At 46.2% G+C, this 14,687-nt stretch overlaps 1 protein-coding gene across 5 annotated transcripts; it reads left to right on the top strand.

Annotated features, from left to right (window-relative positions):
• Positions 1-456: 456 nt before the first annotated feature.
• On the top strand, positions 457-13,742 carry LOC120066695 (ubinuclein-2-like). Of its 5 annotated transcripts, XM_039018169.1 has the most exons (15): positions 457-1,040; positions 1,890-2,039; positions 2,259-2,369; positions 2,706-2,840; positions 3,120-3,223; positions 3,944-4,481; positions 4,963-5,033; positions 5,336-5,572; positions 6,255-6,368; positions 6,616-6,813; positions 8,484-8,526; positions 8,659-10,152; positions 10,399-10,585; positions 11,295-11,363; positions 11,699-13,742. In XM_039018169.1, exons 1-15 carry the CDS (start codon positions 738-740, stop codon positions 11,743-11,745), a joined length of 3,801 nt encoding a protein of 1,266 aa, XP_038874097.1. In that variant the 5' UTR covers positions 457-737; the 3' UTR covers positions 11,746-13,742. The 5 variants fall into 5 exon arrangements, with proteins under 5 accessions (XP_038874097.1, XP_038874106.1, XP_038874091.1 ...); XM_039018178.1 differs by lacking the exon at positions 11,295-11,363; XM_039018163.1 differs by lacking the exon at positions 11,699-13,742 and having other exon boundaries at positions 2,706-2,834; positions 11,295-11,688.
• Positions 13,743-14,687: the final 945 nt, after the last annotated feature.

Here is a 14,687-nt window from a genome sequence, read left to right as displayed (position 1 = left end):
CACAAAACCCATACATTTCAACAGGTGTCCACCAATGTTTGCTTGTGTTGCGTCATAGGTAACTAACATAGCCACCCAACTGGCTTGTTTGGTTCCTTTTGGGATTTACTGTGAGTGTAGCTAGGTCATTGTGGAAAAACGCACAATTCAGCATTTCAGCACTGACTGAATGACATAAGAATGGCATCAAAACAGATGCCATCCATTTTCTATATTAGTGAGCAAATGCATAAATTATTCTGGTGACATGATCTGATAAAATGTCCTTTCACAAAATACATTTCCGTTAAGGTCATAATACTAGTGCCATCTTCTTCAGATGTTCTTATTATCGCCTGTTGTGATAGGGGTGGGATTAAAATGGGGGCAAATGCAGTGATTGGCTATGATAACCGCCCTCGCTCACGCTCCTTCCGTTTTGTCTGTGCGCGCAGGCCCAGTGACCTCTCTGATATTTTATTTACTCCTGAAATCCAAGATGGCCACCTTGAATGTCTCGATCCCATAGCAATTGAGGATGCAAGTAGCTACCGAAAAAACAACTTTTCCCCGACCATCTCATCCCCTGAAATTCAAATCGAATTGTGCGGATGACCCCCTTACATCTTATTAGCCACTAAATAGCCATAGCATTTTCGCGCAAACCCCTTCAATTTGCCAATTTGAAGTAGTTTCGCGAAGTAGCTCGCGCTGTCGCTGTCTGTCCGAAGCGAGGTTCAGACAGGCAGCACATCCAAATGGCCGAACCGAGAAAAGTACAATTTGTCACCCTCTCGGCCTTCGCTGCTGGATCAGCCACGGAGACTAGGAAACGCCGGTTGGAGGATGACGAGGCCGACATCGACTTGGATGCGGATGGTGAGGGCGATACGAAAGCGTCCGGGGCAGATGGTAGCGGTGGGATTTTCGGCAAAACTAGTAGTGACAAGGACAACGCTGAAGGAAAACGGATTACCGTACGATTGAACCTATCTCTGTCCGAGCCCAGCGATCAATCGTCGGCCGAGTTTAACTACAGCGAACTCATCCAAAACATCCAGGTATGACTCCTTCTGTTTGGCCAAGAAAGACATGGATCAACACCAGTTGATTTTATTAACTTGGTTAGTGGGGACTTGTTAAAAGATAGGATATGAAAGTGGGTGTATCTTGTCTTTCCACGGACTAGCGTGGTCGGTGGGAGGAAATTACTAGTCACGGACATCACACAAAAGACCCTAACTCAGCCATTCACTCAAATCACTTGGTACTCAACTCGAACGGCACGTCAAGATTACAGTTGTAGGCACGCCTTATGCACATGCAGTGATAAAGGTTGTCTGGCGCTACCTATTTCTTGTTCTTGTTAACTTGCCAACTCTCTTGTTAGTTTACACCAGCCATACAGCCATTAATATGGCACGTAGAATAAGTGCCCCAGTACAGTTGAGTTTAGCCTCCTATGGGTGATATATTGATGATCAGTCAGTGCTGAATAGATGGAGTAGGTTTGGAAGTACAAGGATGTAGCCTAAAGCGAGTTATGCAAATATCGGTATTATGTTATCAAGACACTCAGTGGTGTGTACAGACATCATTGCATGGTACAGTAGTTTACTCTTTTTTTGTTACATATTCGCATAGCGATTATGCTGAATATATAATACATTGTTCTCAAACTTGTAATTACAAGTGATACTACTACTTTATAAACCAGCTGTAAATCTAAATACAAATGCTTCCTCACCAATGCTATTTGGGCAATATGATTGCATGACAATATGCTTTTCATCCGGTACAATAACAACACAATATTATTTGTTACTTTGTTCATTGTTTGTTTATTGTGGGTAAGTCCATTTCTTTTCCAGTAGTTACACTTTTCTTCACCCATTCCCCCCCCTTTCTAGGCAAAAAAGATCACTCCTCCTCCAGCTCCAACTCAGACTCCAACTCTTTTTATCCTGCCTCCTGCCCTTGACCCTAGCGACCATTTCAACGATGACGAGAAAGAACGACTGCAGGTGGAGGCCCTGGCCAAGAAGTTTGAGAACAAATATGTATGTTATTTTTTGGAGCCGTGGTAAAACTTTGTGCTCTAATAACTCCACTTATAAGATACGAGTTTTAAGATTAGTTTGACTTTTTTTTATCTGGTTAATAGCTAGTTGTACTAAGTTATAAGCCTGTTATATCTGGTTATAAGCCATTTTTATCTCATTTATGACCACTGGTTATACAGTATGTACATGTGAAAGTATGTATCGTCTGTGACACAGGGCAATGCAAATGCAGCAGGAAAGAAGAAGAGGAAGGATAGAATGCAGGATCTGATTGACATAGGCTTCGGCTACGACGAGACTGACCCTTTTATTGACAACTCAGAGGCTGTAAGTATCCCTTTTTTTTTTACCTTTTACATCCCTTCATGTGGAGAAGGCATGTTAGGCTGTATTATAGGCGGAGAAAATAGGAATCTGTTCTATTCTGGCGAACTTTGCTCTGGAGTTTCGCTTCCTGTTTGGAGCATACTTAAGACTGTCAATCAACCACAGCACAAATTTGCACAAGCAATCAACCTCACCCCATAAATACTAACCTACATCCACCACAGTGACATGTTGTTGTTTTTTTGTCAGAGACTCATTGAAGTTACTCTGTGTTCTGCATCTATGCTCTCCTGTGTGCTATGAATGTAACGGCTGCCATTTTGTTTTGTGTGACAGTATGACGAGCTGGTCCCGGCCTCCCTGACTACCAAGCTGGGAGGGTTCTACATCAACACGGGCACGTTGCAGTTCAGAGCTGCTTCCGAGTCAGAGGGAGAGGACGGGGGCAAGGATGTCAAACCCAGAGTAAGGGTGGGATACTGGCATGAAGTATTGTATACAGTGAAATTACACTATATTAGTCAGTTGGGGTCAATTCCATTTCAGTGATGTCAATTCAGGAAGTAAACAGAAATTCTAATTCATTCAAAATCAATGAAAAAATCAATGAATTTTTGTTTACTTACTGAATTGATGAGAATAATTGACCCCATCCCTGATAGGAGTATGACAAACCTGCTTTATTTGTGTTTATCTAACTGGTTGTTTTGGTTTTTCATGAATTGTGTCTGTGCCTTCCGGTGGTAGCAGGAGCTGAAGGATGGCGAGGAGCAAGTGATCAAGAGACGAAGGAGGAAAGAAGGAAACAATTTGGAGGAGAAGAAACCCCGGAAGAACAGAGTGCCCAAACCAGGGTGAGATGATAGGATAGTGGGATGGATACATCGCTGCTTCTTGTGCCTGTCAGGCATGTCTGTACCTTCACAAATTACAATTTGAGATAGAATGGTTGTTGAATAATTCAGATGATTTTGTTCTTGCTGTAAGAGCAAATCATCTAAGGGGACATTGTGGTTCTATGCATATTTCTCAAATAGAACTGAGCACGTTGCAAGAACCATTCCTCAAAATGTCTTGTAGTGGTTTTTGAATCTGTTTTTATACCTCCCTGTGTCAAACCCTATCAAATGTGCACTGAAATTGAAATGTATGCACTTCAGCATAGAATACAATAGACACATTCATCATATAGATATATTTTTGTTCATTCCTACCCATGTACAGATATGTCTGACTATGACATGATACACTGTGATGCTCTCTCTGAATGGCTCGTGGGCTTGTCAAGTGTCCTTAACAAAGGCTCCATTAGCTACGCTCTGATAGGCTGATCACTCCGCTGCCATAAATACTCCTATTCCCAGAAATAGACCAGCAGATATTATGAGACTGTTGTTTCCCTTGTATCATATTGAAAATACATGGCCTTGCTTATAGGTTTCTTGTCTTCGAGATTACACATCAGAACTTCCCTCACAATTTTCTCTCTCCTTCCTCTTTCTTCCTTCTCTCACCCTCCTCTCTTCCCGCTCTCTTTCCCCTCTTCACCCCTCTCTTTTGTCTTTCTGATCCAGAGTGTCGTCTCTGATGAACATCCACCGGCCAGAGAAGAAGAAGAGGAAGAAGCTGATGAAGGACTCCTTGTGCTTGGCAGCCATGTTGCGCCGCTTCACCCGGGAGAAGCAGGAGATGAGGAAGATGAACCCCACCGCGCCCCACTCCGGCATGGGTAGCTCCGTGGCCAACGCCCCGCGAGCCAACCACCTGCTGGCTAACTCCCACCTGCACGCTAATGCGGCTAACAACGACGTCTCGTTGGCCGAGCTCACCGCGGACCCCGCCATGATGTCACTGCTGGGCTCGGCAAATGAGAAGGAGCTCCAGGATCTTCTGGGTGACCTGGACTTCGGCCTTCTGGACAGCTCGGCTAATCCGCACGTGGCCACGCCCGGGAGAGAGAATGGCCTGATGGGAATTGGAGTTTCAGGGCCGAAGCCGAGTGGGGGCGAGTTAGGGAGGGGGCTGGGGGTTTCAGGGGGTCTCCTACACCCACCTCCACTCCCTGGCGGCCTGCCTGCCCCCCTCATCAAGCGCATCGAGGACCTGCGGGCGGTGAGTCGCACTGATGGGGCTTTTCCAGTTTATCATAGATTTGTTTATTTGGTTATTTAATGTTTATGTGATCATCCCTTGATTTAATTGTTGAGTAACTTCCTGGAATTTTGTACAGTTGAAATGTGTGGCAGCCATTTTCTTAAACCATGATGATATCACTTAAAATAGTGTTTCAGTTCTTGGAAGATTTGTAATGCATTTCTTGACAGGCTGATAAAAATGCAAGGAGAGGTTAGAGAGGAGCAGAGCAGAAAGGAAGAACAGATGAGAGCAAAACACATGAAAGAAAGGTAGACTAGCAACAGACAACTGGTGGCCAAAAGGGAGAGAGAAGAAAGAGAGAGTGACAAATCAAGGATGAGCGAAAACTGTCAAGATGACGATGCAGCCATTTTGAAACTGACACGGAAGGCTCCTTTTTGCTTGTGTGCGTCTTTCCATGGAAGACAGTATGCTCACCAACCTCTTTTCTTCACAGGCCTCTCGTCAGTTTGATCAAGAGGGAAGGAAGAAATTCTTCACCCTAGATATGAATAACATCCTACTGGAGTGAGTTTGTTATTCTTTTGACACATTGTACATCTCTCTCCGTCTCCACCCTGAATGGGGTCATACTGCTGATATTGGAGTCGATTGTTCATCTCTTTTCCTGTCTTTTTCACCCCCACTCTGTTCTAAATTTCTCCCAACATCTTTCTCTCTCGCTCAAATTGTTTTATTCTTTGTCGTCTCTTCTTCATCCCTTTTCCTTGCTTACCATCTTTCTCTCCCCATCCCTCCTTTCTCTCACTCCTGTTAATTCCCTCTGTTGCTCCTCTCCTCTCCCTTCCCTCCACTTTCTCCTCCCCCAGTATTGAGCTGCAGGTGCAGGAGCAGCCGATGGGGCAACGCGGGGAGGTGTATTCTCACCTGGAGGCCTTTGTGCCCTGCAATAAGGAGGCCCTGCTCAAACGCCTCAAGAAGCTTAGCCTCAACATCCAGGATGACCGTCTGCGTACGCCCCTGCTGAAGCTGAAGCTGGCTGTGTGCAGTGTGATGCCCGAGCAGATCCAACGATACAACATGGACTGCATGGTCAAGGCTGCCAAGTAAGAAGATTACAATACTCCATAGTGTACTGCAGCCAAACTCAACAGGCGGACCGCGGTCCGGATGCGGACCCAGAAAGGGGTCAATACGGACCGCCGGTCCCGACTTTACATTTGTCATTTTTCTACATTTGGTATTGCGTTGGGCAGTTTGTCATTCCCTGACAGAGAGCTATTTTGATTTAGTACCTGTCAGAAATGTCCAGTTGATCAAATAGCCCATGTTAGGTAGATGGGTACGCCCAGGGGCCTCGACCCCCCGCGGGCCCCCATTTGATTTTGTTGAGTCATTCACTCAGGTATCATATGGTAAAATGTGTAGAAGTGCAGGAAATTAGCTTTAAAACGGCAACATTTTCTCTCCACCAACAAGAAGGATGTGAACAGTTTGTAGTTGTTGAGTGGGGGTTTGTTACTATGCCAATAAATGACAAAATTCATCCTGACCTTCTTAAAGCCACCTAGGAAATTTGTATGACTGGACCTTCTTAAATAGCAGTTGAGTACCCCTGGTATACTGTAATGCTATATCGCTTATCATAACGGTTGTTTGGTTATTTTTAGTGCTCTACTCTGCTTGTGTTCATCACTGCTTTCATTTATATGCTTCTCTGCCTCTGCGGGAATATATTGAGGTTGGTAGAATATGTTGGTTCTGAGGTGTGTGTGTGTTGGACCCTAGCAGGCAGCAGCCCGGAGAGGGAGAGAAGAACGGATCAGAGGAGGAGGACGAGGGGAAGCCGGGGAAGAGGATGATGGGCCCACGGAAGAAGTTTGTCTGGGACGACAAGCTCAGGTAATGGACCATCCACTGCCCTCAATCAAATCTTATTTATTTGTCAGTTGTCAAAAAGTGCTTTTATAGTAATCCGGCCTAGACACTAAAGAAATTCTCGAGCGAAGTCATACAGAAAATGGCTGATTTGAAACGATAATTGATTAGTAAGCTTTCTTCGTGTGTGTGTGTGTGTGTGTGTGTGTGTGTGTGTGTGTGTGTGTGTGTGTGTGTGTGTGTGTGTGTGTGTGTGTGTGTGTGTGTGTAGGTCGCTGCTGTGTAACCTGGTGCGTGTGAAGTTGAGTTGCTATGAACTGGAGTCGTCTCAGTGCTCTCTTTCCGTGGAGGATTACCTCAAGGCCTTCATGGAGAACGAGGTCAAACCACTGTGGCCCAAGGGCTGGATGCAGGCCAGGATGCTGTTCAAGGAGAGCCGTGTTGTACACAGTCACCTCACTGTCAACATGTAAGTCATCTCAACTATAGTTGGACCTTATAAATAAGTTGGCTTTATAATGACAATTATACCTTTTATTGTATATATGCCTGATTGACAGATCAAATTTTATTGGTCGCATACACATATTTCGCAGATGTTATTGCGGGTGGAGCGAAATGCTTGTCTTCCCAGCTCCAACAGTGCAGTAATATCTAACAACAATACACACAAATCTAAAAAGTAAAATAATGGGGTTCAGAAATATTAGGACAAGCAATGTCTGAGTCCGGAGTATAAATAAACAGTGCCTTCGGAAAGTATTCAGACCCCTTGACTTTTGTTATGTGACAGCCTTATTTTAAAATTGATGATATACAATTTTTTCCTCATCAATTTACACACATTACCCCATAATGACAAAGTCTCAACAGGTTTTTAGAAATTTTTCTCAAATTTATTCAAAATTGAAAAACAGAAATACCTTATTTACATAAGTATTCAGACCCTTTGCTCTGAGACTCGAAATTGAGCTCAGGTACATCTGTTTCCATTGATCATTTTTGATCATTCTACAACTCAGTTGGAGTACTCCAGTGGTAAATTATATTGATTGGACATGATTTGGAAAGGCACAGTTGACACTGCATGTCAGAGCAAAAAACAAGCGTTGAGGTCTAAGGAATTGTCCGTAGAGCTCCGAGACAGGATTTTGTTGAGGCACAGATGTAGAGAAGGGTACCAAAAAATGTTTGCAGCATTGAAGGTCCCCAAGAACACAGTGGCCTCCATCATTCTTAAATGGAAGAAGTTTGGAACCACCAAGTTTCTTGCTAGAGCTGGCTGCCCGACCAAACTGAGCTATCAGGGGAGAAGGACCTTGGTCAGGGAGGTGTTTCTCTATGGAGATGGGAGAACCTTCCAGAAGGACAACCATCTCTGCAGCACTCCACCAATCAGGCCTTTATGGTAGAGTGGCCAGACAGAAGCCACGCCTCAGTAAAAGTCACATGACCGCCCGCTTGGAGTTTGCCAAAAGGCACCTAAAGACTCTCAGACCATGAGAAACACGATTCTCTGGTCTGATGAAACCAAGATTGAACTCTTTGGCCTGAATGCCAAGCATCACGTCTGGAGGAAACCTGGCACCATCCCTACGGTGAAGCCTGGTGGTGGCAGCATCATGCTGTGGGGATATTTTTAAGCGACAGGAACTGGGAGACTAGTCAGGATCGAGGGAAAGATGAACGGAGCAAAGAGATCCTTGATGAAAACCTGCTCCAGAGCGCTCAGGACCTCAGACTGGGGCGAATGTTCACCTTCCAACAGGATCCGCAGAGAAGAATGGGAGAACTCCCTAAATACAGGTGTGCCAAGCTTCTAGTGTCATACCCAAGAAGACTCGAGGCTGTAATCACTGCCAAAGGTGCTTCAACAAAGTACTGAGTAAAGGGTCTGAATACTTATGTAAACATTATTTCCGTTTACCTGTTTTTGCTTTGTGATAATGGGGTAGATTGTAGATTGATGAGGGGGGGAAACTATATAGACACACACACACACACATTATGTGATGGGATGTATAGACTATATGGATAGAAGATGTACAGAATATCTGAAGAAACAGATGATCGATTGACAGATGGATTAGCATTCCTGTGCGGATGTTAACTTAACACACCATTGGTTTCTCTGTCCAGGGTCAAGAAAAGGATTGTCCCCACCCCCAGGGCTAAAGCAAAGGTCAGTGACATCTCTTCGCTCTCAATTGACATTTGTAACCTTTTCTACAAGATGGTTATTTGGTATTTCTTGCGGTGCCATATGTTCTGATGCGGGTCTAATGCGAACCTTTGTCCTTTCCCTGTGTTCCAGGAGGGCCAATGGATCCAGCAGAGGCCTAATCTCCCCACCGCCACCACCCCTTCTCTCCCCCACGTCCCCTCCACCCCCTCCGTCATCCAGGCCCGAGGGACCTGCTCGTCCCCCTCGGAGCCCATCTGCCTGTCCGACTCGCTGGACGAGGACCTCCGCGCCCCCTCCCTGGATTCCGTCTCCCACGCCCTCGCCTTCCTCAGCCAAGCCGCCAAGGGCCTGGGTCCCCACGGCAGCGTCACTGACCTCACCCTCACCTCCCCCCTCTCCCCTCCGCCTCTCCAGTTCCCCAACTCCTCCCCCCCCTCCATCACCCCTCACTACTCCCCCTCGTCTTCCCTACTCACCTCACATTCTCTTTCCAAGATAAATGCCAACTCGTCGACGACGGTGACGATGCCATCGATGGCCAACATTAAGACCACGCTATCTACCTCTCCCTCCACTTCCACGGCGTCGGCGGCTCGCATGCAACTCGCGGGGGCCACGTTGGTGTCTCGTGGCGCCGACGGAGTGTACGGCGTGATGAAAGGGGCAGGCTCTATGGGACAGACTCAGAGACACAATGTCAGCATGGCAACCGCCACTCACAGGCAAGGGGGCATGACCGGAGGGAGTAAGCTCCACCCACCGTCGTCCCCCTCCCCGCCCACCAAGCAGCGGCCCCCTCCCACAGCCTCTCCGCTCCTGCCCCCCCATCAGAAGGTCGCCCTGGGCATGGTGGTGGCAATACCAGGAAAGAGCAGTGTTAAAGCCAACAACAGCAGTAACGGCGGTGCCATGATGAGCAACATGCCCTCCTCCTCCCCTCAGTCCCGTGCCACCAACTCCCACTCACACCCCCAGCAGCTCAACTCCAAGAGCCCCCAGCAGTTCAACTCCAAGAGCCCCCAGCAACCCTCCTACCTCACCTCCACGGTGGGCTCTTCACCCTCCCAGTCCCCCTTCCACCACCAGGGAAAATCCAAGCCCCACCACCAGTCCAACTTCATCACCCCCATGCAGGCAACCCTCACCAAGTCCTCCCACAGCAACAACTCCTCCCCCATCATCAAGCTCACCCCTCGCCCCCCCGCCCCCACCCCTCCTCCCATCTCCTCCCCTTCCTCCTCCTCTTCCAACCTCCTCTCTCACTCTCAAATGATCTCCAGCCCTCTCCAGTACCAGTCCCCCAAGACTGCCGGTTTCCGCCCCCCATTTAGTGTCCAAGGTGGGGGTCAGGTAAAGTCGGGCCAGGGCAGTTATAGCTTCGCGGGGAGCCAGAAGGGTCCGTGTGTCATTAGCAGTAGTAGCGTTAGCAGCGCTAGCTCCAACAGCAGCCCCATGCGCATGTCGCCCGTCACCAGTGGCCCGGACAACAGCCCCTCCCCCTCCGGCACGGTCTCGACCAGTCACGGACAGAGACAGAGGGCCGTGGGCGGATCCAAGGCTGTAGGCAGCCGGGTGCCCACGGTAACCATGGCCACACCCTCCGTCACCTCACACCTGACGCAGGTGAGTCAGCCAATCACAGGCGACCAGAAAAAGTGTAAAGAAGAGTGAAAAACAGGATCAAGAGTACCTCTTAGATACTGACTGCATTTGTCTCGCTAGAGTTTTGAGTATGTTCTGCAAAGACTTGGCCAAGTAGTCAGAACAGAAGAGAAGGGAAGAGATTGTGTCAGGCACCTTACATGTCACCTGATCCCTTCTCTCTCTCTCTCTCTCTCTCTCCCTCTCTCTCTTTCTCTTCCTCCCCAGGTGTCAGCTGGCAGTCCCCTCTTGGGCGGACCACTTGGCTTTGGCATGTTGGGGGGGCTGGTGCCCGTCTCACTGCCCTTCCAGTTCCCCTCGCTGCTCAACTTCACTCCTCCTGGAGCCCCGGGGGTCAGCGGCCTGGGCACGGGCGCCAACTCAGGATACAGCCTCTCACAGAGCGACTTAATGGGTGAGTAAGTGGCAACTGGTGCCCAACTGGCAGTGGCTCCACAAGACTGTGATCTTTCAAAGCACCGGGCATGCAAATGTATAGGATCAAAAATAAAGCATTTGTTCTCTCTGTTCTCTACGGTTCAGTAGAACTTCTAGGGCTCTTAATACCACTGAAAAAGTCTGTACTGTACATCATGATGTGGTAAAGGTCTTTAGAATTTACTACTTCATTAGTATGACATTTTATTGGATGAATTTGATCAAATGACAAAGAAGATCAGTGTTTATTAAGATGGCAAAATAAATGGAGCCGCAGTTAGATTTGTTTGTGGTCCCTTGAGATTCATCTAGTCTTAGTTTGTGTTACTCATGGTCAGTGTTGTGGTGTGCAGTGTGTGTGTGCGTGCTGTGGATCCATATCAGCTCTCTCACTGTAACCCTCTTGCCCTGCCTGTCTCGTTTTCTCATCCAATCCCTCCCTCCTTCTCCCCCTCCGTCCATCATCCATCCATCCTCTCCTTCCTTCACTCCTGTGTTCTTTAATCCCCCTTTTATCTGCCCCCACTTTCTGATTTGATGCTTTACTCAAATTCTACTTTCATCTTTTAATGTTCCTTTTCTCACCTTTATTCTCCTCAACCCCTTCCCCCTCTCCATTCTTCCCTTTTTTTTACCTCCTCACTCTTTCTTCTCCTCTGTCCATCCCTCCCTCCATCTCTCCTCAGATCTGTATAAGAGTCTCCAGTCAGGGTCACAGGCTGCTCTACCTCCTCACTTGCAGCTTGCTTTCTCAGGTAAACTTCATACCTCCTCCTCCCGTGCTTCTCTCCTCCTCCCTTACCTCCCTCTTCCCTTCCTCCATTTGTGTTGTTGTCATTCCCTGCGTCATGTTGATATCGCTCACTCACTGTTTGGCTGTAAAATCTTCTTTCCCAACCTGTCTGCTTGCTTCAGTGTTAGTGGTGGTCTGCATACCTGTGTTACTGCATGACTAGGTTAACACTAGAAGCACGTGTCTTGTCTGTCGATGAAGCATACCCTCCCTGTGTGTTGGGTGTTTGGTATGTTTCTGCATCTTCTTGTATTTACACATTTACACAATTATTTAAACCCCCCCCCCCTTCCTCAGATGCGAACCAAAGCCAGGGTGGCGACATGAAGAGGAAGTCCCACTGACCAATAGAGACGGAGGACAGAGAGTGACGTCGAGACATCCACTAGGAACACTTTGATTGGACAGATGGACACAATGATGTAATAATACAGGGGGGAGGAGCCTTCTTCCCTCAATATGGACCTGAAGAATCAATTCCCCCTCACCATGACAATTTATGACTTTAATTTAACTGTATTTTTATGATTACTGGGTATAAAATGGACCTGGGGTGAATGATAATGAAACTTTTTTCCTTATATTTTTTTCTTGTCAACATGTTTACATGACCGACCTTTATCACTGTGGAATGAGGACAGGGTTGTATTCATTAGGCTCCAAACGTAGAAAAAAAAATACAGAAACAAGGACGGACTGCCTGAACACTCGTTTTCGTTTAAAAAGCGTTTTGCTATGTTGTGTACCAACGGAGCGCACATACCGCAACGAATGTCGATCTATCTGCCGGTCGTTCGGTGTGGTCTGTTTTAAGGACCACCCCGCCAGTGAGGGTCTGATTGCTGACATTTTGGCTCGATTCTACATGTAGAATCAGTTTGCAAATTACGGCTGGCACTCTGTTCAGAGGTGCTAAATAGTCTCTGCCTGCAAACGCTACCAGTGTGTCCGTTCCTTAATGAAAACCACCCAGGAGAGGGAATACGCTGTTAGCGAAGTAATTTAATTAGAATTTAAGTCTGTTTATATTTTTTCTCGTCTAAAGCAGATTTGAGTATAAATTATTTTTTGGTCGTTGTCTTGACTCTCTGAGAAAGGTAGTTGTTAACTTGTCTCCGATGTGAGATGGTGTGTCCATTGAGTTGTACTGTTTTAAAGTCGCCTCTGCTCCCCACAACTGACTGTTAAGGTAGTATAGCTAATATAAATATTGATAAATTATTTGTCATTTACACAGGGATAAAAAAATATATATATTTAGAGGTATGTGTGTGCCGGTGAGATTGAATGTGTGTACACAACCTACATATATTATATATTGTATTTTCTTTCCAGGTCAGTCTGTGCTGTGTGAATGTGCGAATTGCATATCCCCTTTTCTCTGTTGTGTGTGTGTGTTTGAGAGAGTGACTATTCCCCTCTCTTGTTCAGCGTGTCTTTGGTGCTGTGTAATCACACTGGACCTTGTCTGGAGAAAAAACTTGAACTGTAAAAGCTAGACTCCTCTTGGAGGGTGAGAGAGGGGACAGAGATGCGAGATTGTAGCCTACTTGAACTTTTTTTTAAATTGTAATTAATTTACTTTGTAAAAAAAAAAACGCTTATCAACTCAAACACACAAAACTCAACACGACAAAACGCCTTAGTTTGTAAGTTTCATTAAAGAACTATGCAGGACTATAAATGCTTCAATGCAAAAGTGCAAGTCGTCGCTTGGCTTTCAACCTCTTACTCAGCTGTCAATGTATTTCTGAGAGTTGTGAATGTTTGTGTGTACGTACGTCTGAGTCCTTTTTCCCATCTAAAGAACTCTCCCTTCTCACCTGCTGAATACCTCTCTGGAAACTGTTCTTCCTTACTCTCTTCCTATATCTGGGAAGATCTCAATAGCATTACTCCTCACGTCCTCTCTCCTAGTCTTCTTCTCAAAACCCATTGGGGGAGAAGGTCAGAGGGGAGGGACCTCTGGCTTTCTTGCCTCTGTCCATCTCTTATCATCCTTCGTCCCTCCTTCCAATGTCAGTATGAATGTCGACCAACTGCACCAAGAATGGTGCCAAAGATGAGTTTCCTAGCATATAGATGGGGTGCCTTGGTCAGTGTTCCTATCATTCTCTTTGAAATGTACCCATGAGTGTTGTCGGTCTGTGGTCTGTCAGGATGTCATGGTGAAAAGTTGTTTCTTTCTGTGACTGGAGCAGGGAGGTGATATTTTAAAGCTTTTGTGCTTTTGGGGCGGGTAAAGATTACATTTCATGGTAACTGGTTACTTAATTCGGTCTCTTTTGTAGATTATTTTTGTGTGTTGATTTATGGAATAAAATACCGTTGGTTTTCAATAGGTCCTGAGTCATTTCCTGTCTTCCGTCCTCCATTGTGGCCGATGTCTTTCAAAAGAACACTTCTAGTTCTGAAGGTAGGGCAAAACTACACACTCGAGACACCTGTTAAAGGAAGTAAGGGCTCTATTCAATCCGTATTGCGGAAGTTCATTTAAAGAGAATGTTCCTGCCTTAAAGGTCATTTCCGATTGTCAGCTCAATCAGAATTGACCTTTACATTTGTAGTGTGCGAACTGTAACGCTTCAGATTGAATAGAGCCTTTTTATTTTTTTAAACCTTTAACTAGGCAAGTCAGTTAAGAACAAATTCTTATTCACAATGACAGCCTACCCCAGCCAACGCTGGTCCAATTGTGCACCGCCCTATGGCACTCCCAATCACGGCTGATGTGATACAGCCTGGATTCGAACCAGGGACTGTAGTGAAGCCTCTTGCACTGAGATGCAGTGCCTTTAGACCGCTGCGCCACTTGGGAGCCCCACGTGAAGAGACGTTGCAATAAAAAAAAAAACATTCATTTATCAGAAGTCCATGTTTTGTACAGTCCCTCAATGATGTCAACATTCCTGTTCACTTTCTGTACTCTGGAAAGGTCAGGGCTCGATTCAATCCATAAGGCTGAAGATCCGTGCTACAATGCGGTTGAAATTTAAAGGTAATTTCCTATTGAGTGGACATCAGCAGCGTTTACTGTGAATGCAGTCTCCTGCAAATGCGGAGACATTGCCTTTAAACCTCAATCGCGCTGTATCACGGATCTTCAAATGAATGGAATCAAGCCCTCACTGTCAAAATACATCATTACACTTGTTGCTCTTTGACCTTTATCACCCATGCCGGTGGTTTCCAGGTAACAACAGGCCCTAGCTATGTGGAAGGCTCTGGAGTTTTCCCAAATCTTGGCCCGGTTTGGATTCTTTAAAAAGTGAATTGTTTGTTCCTC

This window comes from Salvelinus namaycush, chromosome 2 (genome assembly GCF_016432855.1).
Source record: "Salvelinus namaycush isolate Seneca chromosome 2, SaNama_1.0, whole genome shotgun sequence".
NCBI classification, from domain to species: Eukaryota; Metazoa; Chordata; class Actinopteri; order Salmoniformes; family Salmonidae; genus Salvelinus; species Salvelinus namaycush.
This window is presented reverse-complemented; position numbering and strand designations above follow the sequence as displayed.